We start from the raw sequence: 18,664 nt of genomic DNA, 5'->3' as shown, positions 1-18,664 counted from the left end.
GATGACTAACAAAATTAAAAAAGAATCTGCCTTTGGCTATCTGGCTAGAAAAGGATCAAGACCCGTTGAAAAAGAAGTTTATAATGGATGTGAAAAAACCTAAGAAAAGATAATATGCAGATCGGAAATCGTTTTATCAAATATAACATGACAAAAAACAACGAAAAACATGTGATTAAAATGAAATGAAAATGAGAAAATTAAAAAAAAAAACGGATTAATGGTGAAACTGTATACAAATAAAACCTAGTAAGACGTTACAACGCATAGTTTTTATATTAATCGTGAACTGATTTACTAAATCCGCTGCTGTGAATCATTCATATTTTCATACATTTTGTATATGCTCAAAGGGACATAGGCCTATGCTTCCTTTTGTGGAATTTAGTTTGACTGTTTAACGAAACTTACAATTAATTTTTCCAAACGTTTCTCAAATAATTTCTTGTTGCGTTGTATGTTGGAAATACCTTATACTATTGTGACGTTCATTGTTAATTTTTATTTACAGTTTTTTAACACTAACACTAAAAAACAATTAGTTTATAGCATTTTATTTACTTTACGCTACAAATATATTTATGAGACTAACTCTCTCCAATTTAATTTCTGCTATTTATATTGTCCCGGTATTCCGGAATTCTATCAAAGTGGAATATACACCCTTCGTTACGTCCAGGCTGATGGAATCTCGAGCCGTCGATGAACACCTGCTTCGAATCTTTCGCATAGCATCATTGGAACAGTGTTGGAATTATCTAGACTATACAGGTAGCTTATTTTAAAGTTAACACTATTCTTTATGTTGAAATGATGTTTAATGACTCATGGATTTGATAAGTGAATAGGAAGAGAAAGCAGGGAGAGAGCACAAGTAGATGAAACTTGCACAAGATTTAAAATTCTGTGGTTGGCCACACGACTATACTTTCTACCTACAAAAGAAGAGTTTTTGTGGCTATAAGCAGACGATGTAATCACCTATTATTACGGAAACAAATGGCAAACAATGTACTTTGTATGATCACATTTATATGATAAATATTTTTGAACCGAAACTTTTATTCTGACACGGTGAGTTTTAAAGGACTTATGCAAAGTCAAAACAACCAATATTTTATTGAGGAATTATTTGGTGGGATAAAACACTATAAATTTAAGCTCAAAATCATCCATCGAGCATTTTTTGAAAAAAGAGAATTTTATTAATTGAATCCCGTTTCTTCAAGCTTAAGAGTATTATATCCAATTGCTTATTGTAATAAGCTGATAATAAATATGTATATCTATGTATCTGTGTAGTATATATCAATAGGGTGATTGATTAGTATGATAAAGCTCAGTAGATCCGCTATAATAATAGATAGCAATAAAAGTTAATAACAAAAATTGTAGGCAACTTTGAGGCTCATATTACAAAATTAGTTACAATGTTACAGGATGTTCGACAACGTAGAGGCAGACTAAACTTATGTTTTTTAAATGGAACACCCTCGTAACAAGTTCAACTCCCTGTATAATTAAAAAGAAACACAGTAACAATGATCTATTGCTGCCATAATTTTTATTAATTGTCAAAATTTTCAAAAATGATTGATATTACTAATTTTCTTTATATCGAATACAGGGTGAGTCAAAACGCAAGTGCATTATTATCTCAGTAATTTTAAATAGTATTTTATGTCACTATCTAAAAGTACCATTACTATACTTCAATTTTTATTTAATGCCGATGTCTAAATTTATTAGTTTTGAGATATTTTCATTTTCCAAAGCAAATTATTAATTACTTAGGTGTCTAAATTTTTACAAATTTTATGTAAGCCATGACTGAATTATGGATGATTTTGATTTTGGACTTAAATTTCTAGTTTTTTATCCCACAAAACAACTCCGCAATAAAATATTGGTTGATTTTATTTTGTATAATAAGTCTTTTAAAACTCACCGTGCTGGCCATATTACTTTTTCTCTACAGTAAAATGCTGAAGGAGCGTCACGGAAGTACTGTTCTGAAATAACGATCCATGGTCCCGTTATACTTTTGAAATTTTGTTAACATCTATAAAAAATGTATAAAAAAATAAATAAATAATAAAATTACTTTATTCGACTTTGTTGAAAAATATTCTTTAAATTTTAAAAATATAGAAAAATATAGTATGAAGCTTCCCCCTAGTCTACAGTACCGCCTACTGTACTCCGTTTTTTTTTTTCAAGAACTTGTCCCACTTGCACATTACTCTCTCACTACCTTGTTCAGCAGATTTTGTAGTTGTTGTTTGTTTTCTGCAATTAATACCGTATCGTTAATATTTAAAGATCATTTAGAAATAAATTATTACATTGGCTATTAAATAAAACAGCTCAGGTCTTAACATAACTTCTTCTTTACGTGTCATCTCCGCGACGGAGTTTGGCAATCATCATGGCTATTCTGATCTTAGATGCTGCCGCTCTGAATAGTTCGATTGATGTGCATCCGTACCATTCCCTCAAGTTACGCAACTATGAGATTCTTCTCCTTCCTACACTTCTCTTGCCCTGGATTTTCCCTTTTATAATTAATTGAAGTATGATCAAATGAAAGGCAGATATCGAGCACAGTTTTAATAATTAAATCTTGCTCAAGTAGTTTCTCTAGCGATGGAAATCGAATCGAAAGGAGACAGCGCCATGAGAAGAAGAAGACTCATTGCCATGATGATTGTACTAGAAATATCCAATTGGATCTTTAATGCAGTGGTTTCTCCTTGCCTTCTGCATCCTTATGCCGTTGACCATTTACTTGATTCTTTCGCCTTTGGCGCCAGGGCATAAGGGTGCCCTTTAACTTACTAACTCATCCGCCCGAAGCCGTTGGTCATCAAGTGTGGGATTGCTTATACCGGCAATCGCTAGGTGGAATTTTCGCCATATCTGGCGGCCCTTACTCAATTTAGCCTGCAGACTAATGCAGTTGCCCGGGGTGTGGTACGTGTAGCCATAAATGAGAGTTAGTTGTCGTATGAGGACCAGTTATCAAGAACCATCTCCCTTTCTATGACTCTCGATGTGGTCGTTCCGATAAAAGGTGCTACCTCTATAACACAATTCTACACCCCAATATCACTAGGAATATATAAATAATCTTTTGTTATATCGCATTTAGGAAGCCATAAAAAAGTTAAAATCAAACGTAAGAAGTTTACACTATATTTGTGGAGTGGAGATAGGTCAAAAGTTTACATCGGAAAATAGTGGGTATTCTGTAAAAAATGCAGACAAGGACATATATATGATTTTTTCGTATATACAACTTACTTCTTTTTCTAGTGCCGACTCCACTAATGAAGGTTGGCTATAACCATTGGAAATTCGTCTCTATCTTCTGCTTTTCTTAAAAGCGTCTGTGTGTTTAACCCGGTCCAGTCGCGAATGTTTTTCAGCCAGGATATTTATCATCTACCAGAACTCCTTTTTCTTTTTTACCATTCTTAATCAGCTGCAACAACTCACTCACTCGTACTTATCATTTCTAAGTATGTGCCCCAAATATGCTGCTTTTCTCCTTTTAACGGTGGTCAAAAGTTCTCTGTCTCTTCCCATTCTGTGCAACACCATTTCGTTCGTAATATGATCGGTCAATGGTATTTTCAAAAATCTCCTAAAAAGCCACACCTCAAAAGCTTGCAGCTTTCTCGTTAAGTCAACATTAACAGTCCAAGTTTCAGCACCATAAAGAAGAATATAGTGGATATAACATTTTACCATCCGATATCGGATTTGCAGAGTGAATCTTTGGTTACTCAGAAATTTCCTCATCTTCAAAAAGGCCGCTCTTGATTGCTCTATTCTTGACCGAATTTTTAATTTCGGATTTAGATCTTCGGTAATCCAGACTCCTATTTCATTTTGTCCACTTGTTCAATATCTTCTTTTTTAATTGGATCATTGTTATGACTTTACCCTCTTACTGATAACCATGGTTTTTGTTTTCCTTATGTTTATTGTTAAACCAAACTGTTCCCCAGTATCACAAATTATGTTTAGTAGCGCCTGCAGGTCTTTCTCACTTTAGCGATAATGACTGTATCGTCGGCATAACGAATGGTATTTATATTTTCACCATTTATCTTGATCCCTTCTGTACATTTTTTAAGTACCTGTGTAAATAACTCTTCGGAGTATATATTAAATAGTAATGGTGAAAATACACAGCCTTGTCTCACTCCTCTATTTATCTGTGGCGCATCCGTGCTATTTTCATCTAATGTTACCACAGACTGTTCGTTTCAATAGAAATTTCGCACTATGTTAATATCTTTTTGTCGAGTATTTTTCACTTTAGACATTCCAGGAGAATATTATGTTTAACTTTGTCGAAATATTTCTCGTAGTCTATAAATGCGACGAAAAGATCTTTTTGTTGGTCTTGACATTTTTGGGCAAGAGTTGTGAAACTATATAGAGCTTCCACTGTTCCGAAGCCGTTACGAAAGCCAAACTGTCTATTACTCATATCCGCTTCACACCTTCTGAATATTCTAGTATATAGCTTACACCCTATAAAAGAAGTTTGATTTAATGACAATTTTGGAATAATATGGTCTGTTAATACCGCTGGCGTAGCATAGTGTTATAGCAGGGCAGTCTGTTATTTCTTGGGCCTATAGTATAAGAGGACAGTAGTGTGGGTATTTGCGCCGGTGGGAATTGAATCCGGACCTACTATGTTAAATACTCTATCTACTGATCGAGATTTTGAAATATAACACAGGCCAACGATGAAAAATCTTGGGGATCGCGTGTTTGTTATGTTGAAAGTCTAAAAAAATGGTCAAAACGCAGAAAAAATCATTTAAATTTGCTGTTCCTATGATATGGATTTTATTGTGTCTTTTGCAGTATTGATCATGGCTATCACTCGTCATGGCTAAAAAACAAGAACGTAATATGGCACCCTAACCTATCCGCTGTACGACCACTAGAGCACGGTGTAGATTTTGCTGGTTCCTGAACCTCCAGATGATTTAAATCTTATCGAACTATTTTCTTATGTGTATATGTTATGTGTACGTTAATATAAATGAAAATGATCTTTTGTTATATTCATATTCAGTAGACGAAAAAGACCATTAGCTTGTTCAAATTAAAATTTTAATGAAACAAAACCTTAGCCTAAATCGTGTTATTAGTGACTAGATTACATAAAAATTTGTAAATGGATCAATACCGTCTTTAATCTTAGTTTTACATATCGATAACGAATGAAACAAGACATAATAAATAATAAATCCATTAGGTTCCATTAGTGAAGGAGTCATCCGTTTAGTACATTAAATAGTACAGTTGACTTTTTGATAGCAATGTTATTTTGTTATCACAAATATGTTGAACGAATGTGATTATAATAAAACATTGTTATGTAATTTAAATTATTTACGTATCATTGCGGTGTACATTTATAATTGTAGGGATTTTCCATCATACTTTTTAAATTAGTACATAATTATATTTCATTATCTTTTCGGTTATTTATTGTGTACAGTGTACTTATAACTGATTTCTTTATAAATTCGTTCGTTACATTGAATTGATAATAATATAGACTAGGCGGGATCTGTAGAAATTCAGACCATAATGGACATTTTCCATAGGAAGCTACTTTTTTGCTGGAATCCCTTCAGGATGTGCCCAATATCGATAATCACGATATGCGCCAGTCGCAAACCCTGTGCTAAATTTTTTATCTAACAAAATCTGAAAACAATTGAAAATTTCTCATTTTTTTGCTCCTATTTTCGTTTATAATTCGGAAAATATTGATCCTAGAGAAAAAATTATAACAAGTTAAAAGTTTCGTTATTCAATTTTACACAATATTTCGTTAGCTAGAAATTGAAAATTTAATGTTTATTGGTGAAAAAATAGCAATAATTGGAAAAAAAGTACAAAAAAATGAAGTTAATCCTTTAAATGTTTTCGACTTTCCAAACTTGACTTTCCATATTCCGCCTAGAAAAACGTTTTAATATGTTTAAAACGTGTGCTAAATTTTGTTAAGATCGGTCGGATAGGTTTTGCATAATAATTTTGCAATCCAGCCTACTGAAAAAAAATCGCAAATTTTCAACTTTATAGTAGGCCTTAAATAAGGCTCTCAGATAGTTGCAAATTTTTTTACATATAAAGGAAGGCTCAAACTTTCAAACGCTTTTTGTAAAATTCAAATCGGTTCACTAGGAGAGCCTAGAATTTTTTTTAAAGTTTTAAACATTTTTTAGGCAAAGATGAGTCAAAATAAAGTTTATTTATGAAAAAAATTTTTTTTTTCGTTCGCCTTTGTTTTAACAATTTAAATTATTTATTAACAATTTATAAATACATATTTGTTTACTAAAAGTAACAATTTACTTCAATGTATAAATTGCAAGCTCAAAAAAAAATGCATGAAGAAAAAATGCAATTACTTGTTTAACATACAATTGTTTATTGCAAATTTCCCAATTTGCAATTAAAAATGGTATTTGAAAATATGATATTTGAAATCCTTGTCGTCCGAGACAGCGATTAAAAAAAAAGAGCAAAATTGGTTAACAAGAAGCCGAGATAATGCAATTTTTAGCGCGCGCTATGATTTTGAACTCGCCGATTCACATTTCGAGTGAATGTCCCCCACCACCACCTCTCATGCATTCCGAGCGACATTTTACGCCAAAACGGTTTTTTATTTGTCTTTTTATGGATGTTGCCATGAAGCGCATTACGTAAAACTTTGCATATAAAAAGTACTTGACAAGACGAAGGTATTTGTTTAAAAACGAGCCCTCTATCACTTATGGTTACACGGCAAATGTATGCCAACTTTGACCTTCAATATCTCGGCAACCAGTAAGCCGAATGTATCTTTTTTTTTAAAGAAGCGTCTTTTAATGTTCTTTAAGTGTATAAATTTTGAAATTGAAATGTTTAAAGCTCGTAAAGTTATTCAATTTGTTTATAAGCCTAATATATATAAAAAATGTTGTAAACTTAAAAAAATTTCTAGGCTCTTATAGTGAACCGATTTGAATTTTACAAAAAGCGTTTGATAGTTTGAGCCTTCCTTTAAGTGTAAAAAATTTGCAACTATCTGAGGGCCTTATTTAGGGCCCACTATAAATTTGAAAATTTGCGATTTTTTCCAGTAGGCTGGATTGCAAAATTATTATGCAAAACCTATCCGACCGATCTTAACAAAATTTAGCACACGTTTTAAACATATTAAAAGGTTTTTCTAGGCGGAATATGGAGCTTGTAAGTCAAGTTTAGAAAGTTGAAAACATTTAAAGGATTAACTTCATTTTTTTGTACTTTTTTTTTCCAATTATTGCTATTTTTTCAACAAAGAACATTAAACTTTCAATTTCTAGCTAACGAAACATTGTGTAAAATTAAATAACGAAACTTTTAACTTCTTATAATTTTTTCTTTAGGATTAATATTTTCCGAATTATAAACGAAAATAGGAGCAAAAAAATGAGAAATTTTCAATTGTTTTCAGATTTTGTTAAATAAAAAATTTAGCACAGGGTTTGTGACTGGCGCATATCGTGATTATCGATATTGGGCACATCCTGAAGGGATTTCAGCAAAAAAATAGCTTCCTATGGAAAATGTCCAATCCAAAACAGATCCCGCCTAGACTAATATCGCTCAATATAAAGTACGCGTTGAAGTCTCCTTCCGCAACATATGTTCTAAACCATAAAACATACGAGCCCTAATAACTATATATCAGAACAAATTAAAATATATAACAAATTCATGTGTTTGACTGTTAATTTATTATGATTTTTTAATAATTATGATAATAATGCTTCATAAGCAATATTTAAAATGATAAATAATCACTAAACTTAATTAATCTTTTTTTAACAACAAGAGACATCATACGATTTCCTAAGTGGCGAAACTGAATTCAAATTTTTACGACTGTGCCTTCTACAACTTGCAAAGCAAACAGCTTGATGAATTATCTTTTTTTATGCAACCCATATCTATCAATGTCACAAGGAACATCAAAATATATGTAAAAATTAGGCGCAACTAAATAGTAGGGCAATATGAAGTGTTTGCTAAAAACCGAACAAAATAAGACAAAGGTTGTGAAATCAATGCAGCCGGACACTCTAAAAAACATCATTGATTTATTGTCAAATTGAGTGAATCGCTGTACTATTTCTATAGAATGTACAAATTCTTCTACAAATTCAAAAATTCGTAAGGTGGTGATTAAAAAGTATTGCCACAATAAAACCATCCGTGAAGTGACCTATAAACTTCCTAAAACTATACTGTGAAATATAATTAAGCATTATGGGGAAACAGATAAAAAAGATAAAAGTGCTGGTTATCGGAAACTAGTTTTTGATAGGCATAGGAGAATATTAGTTTAGGAGTTTGTAAAAAAGGTCGTAGAAATACTTTGATCCAAGTTACAGCTAAATGTAATCATGAAACTGGATTAAATTTGTCAAGGGAATGCCGTCGCAAGTAACAATTTAAAGTGTACTCGTAGTTTAAAAAATTATATTTTCTTAAAGGCAAACAAAATCCACTATTACAAGCGAAAGCACGCCAGGCACATGTGGGTAAAATCTAAATTTTCTTGGTCAGTAGAAGATTGGTTATCTGTCAAATTGTGTCTAATTTATTACTAAAGACTACCTGTCGGGTAGTAAAAAAGGCCAAACTGTCGTATTCAGCGATATACCAACCATCCTTCCATGCTCTCCAAACCAGTGATTTGCGATGGCTCTAGTAAAGTACTATAGAATTTATCTCTTAATAGGCGACCTGGATTAAGCCAGACTTCTTAATTCCTGAGTCCAGGCTCTACAAAAACTTACCAAGTAAACCTGAACATTTTATCACTTGTTCATGGCAAGACAAGTTGATATGTAAAAATTAATGAATTCATAGGTGTTCATTTTTTTTTAACTCAGTATATAATGTATCCATGATAGATGTCAAAGTATCATGCTTAAATTATGGCAATAAACTACGAGAGTCAAAATAAGTAACTTACGTTATTAAAAAATTTTGATTTAAGGTTTTTTTTTCATAAGTACGTTTTTTCGTTTTTTACTTTAATCGCTAAATGTGAAGGGATCCTTACAGCATTACCTATCAGACATTGGTATAGTTTATTCGTTTTAATTTAAATACATCTCTTGCTTACAAAATAAAGTTTGTTATTTATGATTCTTTATTTTTAGGTACACCATTGGTATAGTTTATTCGTTTTAATTTAAATACATCTATTGCTTACAAAATAAAGTTTGTTATTTATGATTCTTTATTTTTAGGTACACCAGCAGAGGTGTCTCTTATTCGTATGACAGCAGATGGACGTCTTCCAGTAGAAGAAAGAAGAAACTACAAAAACGTAGGCGATGCATTGGTAAGGATATACAGAGAGGAAGGTCTCGTTACCTTATGGAGAGGAGCTATACCTACCATGGGTCGTGCTGTTGCTGTAAATGCTGCGCAATTATCGACGTATTCACAAGCTAAACAACTTATAGTAGAATATATAGCTATGAGAGATGGAATACCATTACATTTCGTGTCTTCCATGATATCTGGTCTTGTCACCACTATAGTTTCTATGCCTTTGGACATAGGCAAAACTAGGTAAGTGTATATTCGGCTCTTTTATATCCGTGTGCACTTAAAGTGAATATAATACAGGTCAACGAGAATTTTGAGTTTGAGTTCTGCAACTCTGATTTTGATTACTTATGCCTAACTCATCATCATCACTGGCTCGACAACCTTTTTTGGGTCTTGGCCTGTTCCAAGATTCTTCTCCATTCTGATCTGTTTCGTGCTTTTTTTGTCCAGTTTTTTATTTTTAAGGTTGTTATATCATTTTCTATTTGTTCTAAGTATCTCAGCTTCGGTCTTCCTCTTGTTTTTTTTCCTACTGGCATCTGTTTGAATATTTTCTTTGGTATTTCGCATTCTTTCATTCTTTCTACATGTCCTATCCAACGCAGCCATCCTATTTTAATGAACGTTATAATATCCGGATCCTGATATATTTTGTATAGTTTAGAGTTGTATCTTCTTCACCATATTCCGTTTTCTTTTGTGCCCTTATATATGTGTCGCAAGATTTTTCTTTCAAAGGTGGCTAACAACGTTTCATCTCTTTTAGTGAGTGTCCAGGTTTCTGAGCCGTATGTGAGTACTCGTCTCTTCACTTCCTCCGCAATGTTATTGTCAGACGTGACTAGGGATCCCAAGTATATAAAGTTTTTTACCCCCTCAATGTTGTATTCTCCTAACTTATGCCTAACTAAGAAAGAAAAAATATTTTTATCTAATAAAGTTTCTTTTCGTACCAGAACGAAATTTAAAATTTTATGAAAAAGCTCTATTTTTTAAATTAAATTATATTAAAAAAAATTTGAATTATATATTTTTATTAACTTTATACACTCATGGACAAAAATATCGAATATTTTTGAATTTTCCAATTTTTTTTTGTAGTCACTATTATTTCAAAATAATTTTAGATTACTGATAATACTCATATAGTAGGCTGATGTACCCAACTGGTTTACGATAGTTTGATGTTTATTTTGACTTTTATTCAGTGGTTAGTGTCATTCGTACATTTCATCGTAAAAAACCTTCTTCACATAAAGGAAAAATCATACTTATTCGGTTATTTTTAGTTTAATTTATTAGGTTTAATTAAATACTGTCTTGATTTAATCAAGTTTAAAACAAGTATGTTGTTGTCTGTTGTCTCAGTCTGTTGTTTATATCTTCTTCTGTTGTTCCCTGGTTCGATATTATGGTTCCTAAATACTTGAATTTATCTGTTCCATTTATTGGAACACAACAGACTGAGACAAACAAGAAACTGTATAAGACAACTAAACTCAGTGTTGTGGGATAAGAACATTACGATAAAGACAAAAAAGAGAATATATAACACCCTGACAAGAAGTATCCTGACATATGGGTCCGAAAACTGGACAATAAACAAGAGAAATAGAGGTAGAATAAGAGCAGTAGAAATGGAGTTCCTGAGGAGAAGCTGTAGACTTACAAAAAGAGACAGAATTGAAAACGCAGAGATTAAGCGGAGAATGGGAGTGCAATCAGACATAATCGACTATATAGAGGAGAAGAGACTATCCTGGTACGGCCACGTCAGAAGAGCGGACAGAGGACGCTGGATAAACAAAATCACAGAATGGAGCCCGATTGGAAGAAGAAAGAGAGGAAGACCTCGAAGGTCATTCAGAGATGAAATCGACGAGGCTATGGAGAAAAGAACCCTGCGAGATGGAGACTGGAATGACAGGGAAAATTGGAGAAAACGGTTGAGTGAAGGAAGACAGTGAAAACTGTGGAAATCCTTAGTAGTAGTAGTAAAACAAGTATCCCATCAATTCGACATTCCGATGAAGTTCAAGTAGCACATATTTTAATTTTGTACGAGGAAGGATATGCAGAAAAAGGTATCGCACGACGTCTCAGCAGAACTGAATCTATAGTTTCGAATACGTTAAAAAGATACCGCGAAACAGGAAATTTTATACGAAGGCCTGGTCAAGGACGCCCAAGGTGCACAACCGCAATTATTGGCCGTTTTTTGGTTCTTAATTCTACACGGAATCGTTCAGTGACATCGATGCACCACCTCAGAAATGAGCTATTAAATGTTAGACAAGTTAATGTGAGTTCACAAATAGTTAGACGAAGATCAAAAGAAGCAAACTTAAAGCCCAGACGCCCCGCCAAAGTTCCGCGTCTCGTCCAAAATCATAAAGCTCGTCGTTTCGAATTAGCAAGAACACATATTTAGTGGAATATCGACAACTGGAAAAACGTTCTTTTCACTGGTGAGACCAGAATCCTATTATGGAAGCCAGATAGTCAAATCTTCCTCTACAGAAGAGTTGGAGAACAATTCGCCAGCTGCAGTCTCGCCCAGACTGTTAGTTTTGGAGTTGCTGGCATAATTCTTTGGGAAGGTATTAGTTGGGAGGTACGTACCGCACTTGTGAAAGTGTTTGGACGGATGACTGGTGATTCTTACGTTTAAAACATCCTGTAAGATTGTGTTTTGTCATATGTTGGTTACATTGGATATGAAAGTTTCACGTTAATGCACGATAATGTTCGACTACATGGTGCTGCCATAGTGAGTAATTATCTTGATGAGTTTCAAATTCGAAGTTTGGATTGGCCACCGTTTAGCCCGGATTTAAATCCAATAGAGCACATATGAGATCACCTTAAACGCAGCATACGACAATGGTTCCAAATAGGATAGAGCTGCTTCGGCTTGCTGCACAGGATGAATGGAATGCAATTTCCCAAGGATATGTCCAAAATTTACTTGCAAGCATGCTAAGAAAGATGCAAGCAGTAATAAGAGCTAGAGGGGGGAATACTCGTTACTGATAATGCATTTCATTAAGTTAAAACGATTTGTTTAAGCAATTTAAATTATCATTTAAGTTTAGATTAAAATAACCTTATTTACCTAATATTAAACATTTATTTTTTTCGCAATTTTCTCCGCATAAAAACTTAAAATTGTTTATTAAACATTGTTAAAATAAACTCGTATTTTACAATAAACGACTTGATTGACCAGAATTTATTTTGAAAATACAAAAATTAGAAAATTCCAAAATATTCGATATTTTTGTCCATGAGTGTAATTATAAAAGATGACATAGATAAAACCTAAAAATACAAACAAAACTTGGAAAATGAATAGTTTTGGTATTTCTTTTATGTAATCAAGAACTTTTTCATATGGGCCTCCCAAACGTAGTCACCTATCTTATTTCCATTATATTGTCCTTGATACCGTTGTTCGCCATTTATTACATTGTAACCATTGAACGACCCATCAGAAATGGTGGGCGCCAATGTGTAACAATATAACTACCGCCGAAAGTTGGGAGCCAATATAGAACAATAAAACTCACAACTTTGTTTGGAAGCCAATTGTTAGGCCTCGTTTAGCTCAGTCTTTCAGGTGTGAGAACGTTTTATCTTAGAAGTAAATCTGAAAAATGAGTTTGGCTTGGACAAATAAACTAAGATATTAATTAATCATATTTATTGTACATAAATAAATATAAAATTAAAATTGTATTATTAAATTAAAATCAAACCAAGCAAATCTTGCCTCTATCTTTATAAATCATAAAATGGTACTTATTGCTTCTGATGTTGCCTTCAAGTAGTTACACAGGATTGCAGAATGTATTTGGTTGTTGCTAGTTCCAGTTGTTTATCTTGGTGTTAAAGTCCAGGGATATATTGAGTTTCCATAGCAGCGGCCACCTACTGCAGTATTCTACTTCCAATCGTCGACCATGTGGTTCGGGAATTCTTCACCCAAAAAGGCGGACAAAAATTAGGTCAAAAAACTAGAATGATAAATCTTGTGTTAGTTACTGCATGTGTTTAAAATATTTCTTTGCTTTATGGAGATTGAAAATAACTATAATTTTAAATAGCAGATTCGCAAGGACAAAATGAATATAATTATTATTAGATGAATTAGTTAAATTATATTATAGATACTAACTGCATATAATACGAATTATAATGTTGAAAGAAACATGTGCGGAGGAGGTTATGTATGTATAAAAAATGAAATTATAAAAAGACAGATATAAAAAAAAATGATTAACTAGAAATGTAAGTACTCAATTTAGGAAAACATTTAATATAAAACGAATTTTGAGTAGAAGATTCAGCTTAAATAAGCAAAAGATAATATAAAAACTAATATAATCCACATCTACAGAATTGAAATGACATGACAGAGCAAAGTTGCCAAATCACAGATATACTTTGTCTATTGAAGTGAGGCGTAGAAATTTATTCTTTCTATGTCTGTGACATAGAACAAAGTAGAGTCAAATACAGGAAATATAACTGAAATAAATGAACATTGAAAATAAAAAATAAAGATTAAATAGGATATTTAGTTGGTTGAAGAGTTGAGTGAAAAGTTGAACGCCAACTATTTTTAAAATATAAATAGTAAAATAGAAGAGACAAGTTGATAAATGAATAAAATCGAAAGAAATTGAAATAAAATAATTATTTAAAGGAAAATAACAAACGTGTGACGTTTATAACGTTACAAAATCTTGGTAAAAGCATTCCCCTTGCTCTTCTGAATATCTTGCTACTCATGATTTAGCTATCAAGCTTATTAGAAATAAGCTCTTTATAATTGTCGGCTTTCCTGTTGCCATCACTGCTTTAAGGCTGAGCCAAGCTTGTTTTTCGTGGATACTCAGCTGTAGAAATTGTTCAATGGCCAATATTTTCCTTATTTGTGGATCGATCAAAATACCAGCTTTAATTTTATTCTCTGACAGTTACGGGAAAAATGATTTTAAATACTAAAAGGCCTCAGAATCTTGACGACGAATCTTTACGAACTGCCGCATGAGACCAAGTTTTATGTGCAATGGAGGCATTAAAACATTTTTGGGCTCCAAAAATGGTTTTTTTTATTTTTGACGTTATGTTGTCCTATTTGAAACTAGCTCCGTTGAGGCCATGAGTGCTGCTGGTAGTGAGGTATAGGTTCCACTATCCCATAAACATTAGCAAATTTAACACGGATGTTAAGTGTATCCGCTTTGCATTCCCACAAGAAAACCAACCATTCTGGAATCCCCTATCACTGGCCAGCGTACTCTTTATATTTTAAAACTTTAAGCACCATTTTAACGCTCTCGTAATTTTCTTTGAGCATTACAGAATGAGCCAAAGGAAGAGATGGAAATTTATCTCATTCTGAAGAAGAACTGCTTTTAAGCTTCTTGTAGAGTTGTCGATTAAAAGACGTCATTCAGAAGAAATGTAAGAGATTTCGATTTCATCAAACAAACCTTTCACATCACTGTAAGAACAAAATCCGTCTTTCTGCGTAAAAAATACAGAAAATATTTCATGTCGCTTTCTTTGGTCACTTATTTTAACATCGGTCTTAAATAAACTCCACTGTTTAGCCGTGAAGCTAATATTTCTGCTTTAAGTTTAGGTAGGTCTAAATTTCTTACTGTCTTTTTAACTCTTCTGAATGAATGAGATGTGGTTCAACAGACGGTGATGCGATCACAAAATCGCTGCCTTCGTTATTACTAGATATTTGTAATAGCGGTAGTGGCTGCTAGTCATTGTTAATGTTGCAGAAACATGTTACAAATACGGTCTGAAACTAAATTGTAAGAAGATAAAAATAATGATCATTAGTAAGAACATCAATATAAACGCGCAAATTACAATGGCTATATTAAAGGATGAAAACAGTAATCGATCAATTGTTTTTTTTTGTTTAGACCATCACAGTAGAAGTGCCATTTGTAAGCAATTATATTTTTATATAATTTTATTTAATACAATCCCTCCTAAGAGTAACTTTTATTTTAGGTTACAAAACATGAAAACCGTTAATGGAGTTCCAGAGTACACTGGTCTGGTGGACGTACTTGGAAGAGTAGTAAGAAACGAAGGATTATTTGCTCTCTGGAAGGGCTTCCTTCCATATTATCTACGACTTGGTCCACACACCGTTCTTACATTTATTTTCCTGGAACAATTGAACTCCGCATATTATAAGTATGTCCTGGGGGAGACAGGTCGTAGAGGAGGTTTGTAAACCAGCTCAACTTTAAATAATTTACATTTGACTTTGGAACATCCCAATGAATGTATGCCAAAAAGCAATATGACGGACGTAGTGGAGCGCATAGTGTTTGTGTTGATTATTTTTAATAAAATGTATGTCATTGTGTATAATATTATATTTTTATTATAATTATTTTTATACAATAGTTGTTTCAACTTTATTTTTCTGGTTATGTATAGAGTAATGTTTATACAGATGTTTACACTGTGATAATATTAAAAGAGTATACATGACCGTTAGTACATTCCTTTATTTTTCTTATTCGAGAAAACTTAAATTAAACTCGCCGTTTGAACTACTGAAATACCAACAGCTCCGATTACACCTAACCATGCAAGAACAAATAACGAACAGCAATTATTCGCAGCATGGAGACAAACGAAGAGTGAAAATGATAACCTGGCAGAAGAATATAAAAATCTACAGTGCGAGCGCTTAATTTAATGTGTAAGGTAATTAAGAACTCGATCTTTAAACACGCCCAATTGCAACAAAATATTAAATAAATCAAAAGAAGAAGAGGGAATAGAATACGACACGGATGAGGAAGAATTGGCGAAAGAAACCGAATGGATTAGAGTAAAGGAAAGAAAAAGCAAAAAGAGGAAAATAGATACGTAGTTATTCTCTCCACAACAAAACAAAGTGGCTAACAAGCCAATAGAAAAACAACCACCACCTGTTATATTAGATGGAGTGGAAAATTTCAATACACTTCATGAAAAGATAAGTATGGCAATGGTTGGCATCAATGTAAAATCTTAAATAGCAATAGTATTAATTAATGCAACAGATAGTGTTTGTTATAGAAAACTGATTGTTATAGAAAAGGCCAATTGATGGCAAAAATTTACATTCTGCATATAGCACAGAGAAGATAAGTGAGGACCTGCGCTAAAGAGCCTTCAAAATAACTTGAGCTGTAAGCAAGCTAAAGTGGAGAACTAAGGAACCACTAAACATGTTTATGTTGGAATTTGAAAATAAAGAAAGCGTTGGCAGAATATTTTAGATTACCAATCTTTTAGGAATTAACGTTACTATTGATGCAATCAAGAACTCAAAATTGATTCCTCAGTACAAAAATTGCCAAGGCTACGGACATACAAGGCACTATTGCGCTAAAGCGGTTAAATGTGTTAAATATGCCGGTAAACACCACAGGCGCTAATGTACAAAACCCGCAAGCCAGAAGCCTAAATGCGTTCACTGCGGAGTGTCTCAACCTGCTAACTGTCGGGGATGCCAAGTGGCGAAGGAACTAAAAAAAAATTAAAATGAATCGCTCAAAAAAATTCATTCCTACTCAATATGTCCAGAGGTAAGAAACTAGAGCAAATACAAATCATAAATCCGTGAGAAATCAGAATCAGAGAAAATACAAAGTCCTCAGTAGTAAGCGCTAATAATACATATGTATAGATTGTTCAAGGTACTAAGATTAGAAGGGAAACTAATTAGGGAATCTAATAACCAACAAAACTCCACTATAGGAACCAGCCTTCAAGTGGTTACGAAAAATCCGACTGACCAGGAGAAGGTATTTAAAAGAATTGAGAAAATATTGACTGCTGTAGAATATGGTAGTAAAGGAGCCATCCCAAAAAAAAAATATATAAATGGCCAGCGGTCTTAAACTCATGAGTTGGAATATTAACGGATTAATGCAAAGGCTACAAGAATTGCAACTAACCATAGATATGAACAAAATTGACGTGTTTAATAACTGAAACACACCTCACTAAACAATCATTAATTAGATTTAAGGGATACAAAGTTTAACACACCATACAACCTAAAAATAATGCAAGTGGAATTATACTGCAACAAACTTAAGTTTGGGAATATGACTGATACCTCGACGATGCGCAGTGAATCGTGTTTACTTGTGTTACCATGGAAACGACCAGTGTACTGCTTGCCAGTGTCGTAGTTTGAGAAGTACACTTCCCGTCATATAAAACTGGTACACTTTTTTTTCCCAATGTAAACCTGTGTTCAGACTGGACACAATGGTTCGTGAATTAATTCGTTGTTGCCATCACAGATAACGAAATTTCAGTAAATTTAAATAAAACTTAAAACGTAAAAAATAACGTTCAAAAATGTATAAAGTATTTGGATAGGTATTATTTTTATTATTAACAACAAAAAACCGTATCTAATAAATTTAAAAACCGGAGAGAGGATTAAGTTAATGTCCAAAATGTTGAACGATATTTAAACGTAGGGTATTGGCACAGGAAACATTGGAATGCATCTACTGTAATTTTATACTTTACTTAATTACTTACCGAACACAAACTGTTGACTGTATGTTATGTCAATAAGTTTAGTAACAGGCAAACTACTTAAATTAATTTATTATTTATTACATAAACGATAAATGTGAAAAACTAACATTATACTTTATCCTACATAGAAAAATGCTTTTCAAAACGTGACAGTATTATATTACAATCCAATATCTCACTGTAATGTTCCTTATGGAGGTTGAATCTACACCCTAATTGTAATCCGTTTTTATCTATAAAGAGACTATTACTTTTTTACATTATTATGTATAAAATGTAAACAAAAAACATTTACCTACCCATTGACATGCATATTTTTTTCAAAATTAAATGATTTACGGTGTATAAATGAATATGAGAATAAAATTAAGCGGAGTAAGATATCATCGTCTGTCTTAAAAAATCCTCTTATAACAGAACTGAAAACTTCTCGAACATATCCGAACGATTAAACATAAAAAATATTGCTTGCCATCAGTCACATTTGACAAGTTTGTCAAAATGAAATATTTTCACAAATTATAATTAAACACGAATCAATGTATGGGTACTGAGATAATGGAAAATTTCAAAATTAATAGAATTTTTTGAGATGTATGTTTAAATAAATGTTTAAATATAAATGTGACTGACTAATCGAGAACGCTCG

At 32.7% G+C, this 18,664-nt stretch overlaps 1 protein-coding gene across 1 annotated transcript in view; it reads left to right on the top strand.

Annotated features, from left to right (window-relative positions):
* Window positions 1–15,960, top strand: part of LOC140437292 (mitochondrial 2-oxoglutarate/malate carrier protein-like) — a 44,502-nt gene extending 28,542 nt beyond the window's left edge. The window contains exons 3-4 of the mRNA XM_072526727.1: window positions 9,333–9,660; window positions 15,463–15,960. Of these exons, the coding sequence (XP_072382828.1) occupies window positions 9,333–9,660; window positions 15,463–15,691 (557 nt within the window). The 3' untranslated portion in view covers window positions 15,692–15,960. The remainder of the gene's footprint in view (window positions 1–9,332; window positions 9,661–15,462) is intronic.
* Window positions 15,961–18,664: the final 2,704 nt, after the last annotated feature.

The sequence above is a fragment of the Diabrotica undecimpunctata genome, chromosome 3 (assembly GCF_040954645.1).
Source record: "Diabrotica undecimpunctata isolate CICGRU chromosome 3, icDiaUnde3, whole genome shotgun sequence".
Taxonomy (NCBI): Eukaryota; Metazoa; Arthropoda; class Insecta; order Coleoptera; family Chrysomelidae; genus Diabrotica; species Diabrotica undecimpunctata.
The sequence above is the reverse complement of the archived record's forward strand: the minus strand, read 5'-3'. Positions and strand labels throughout refer to the sequence as shown.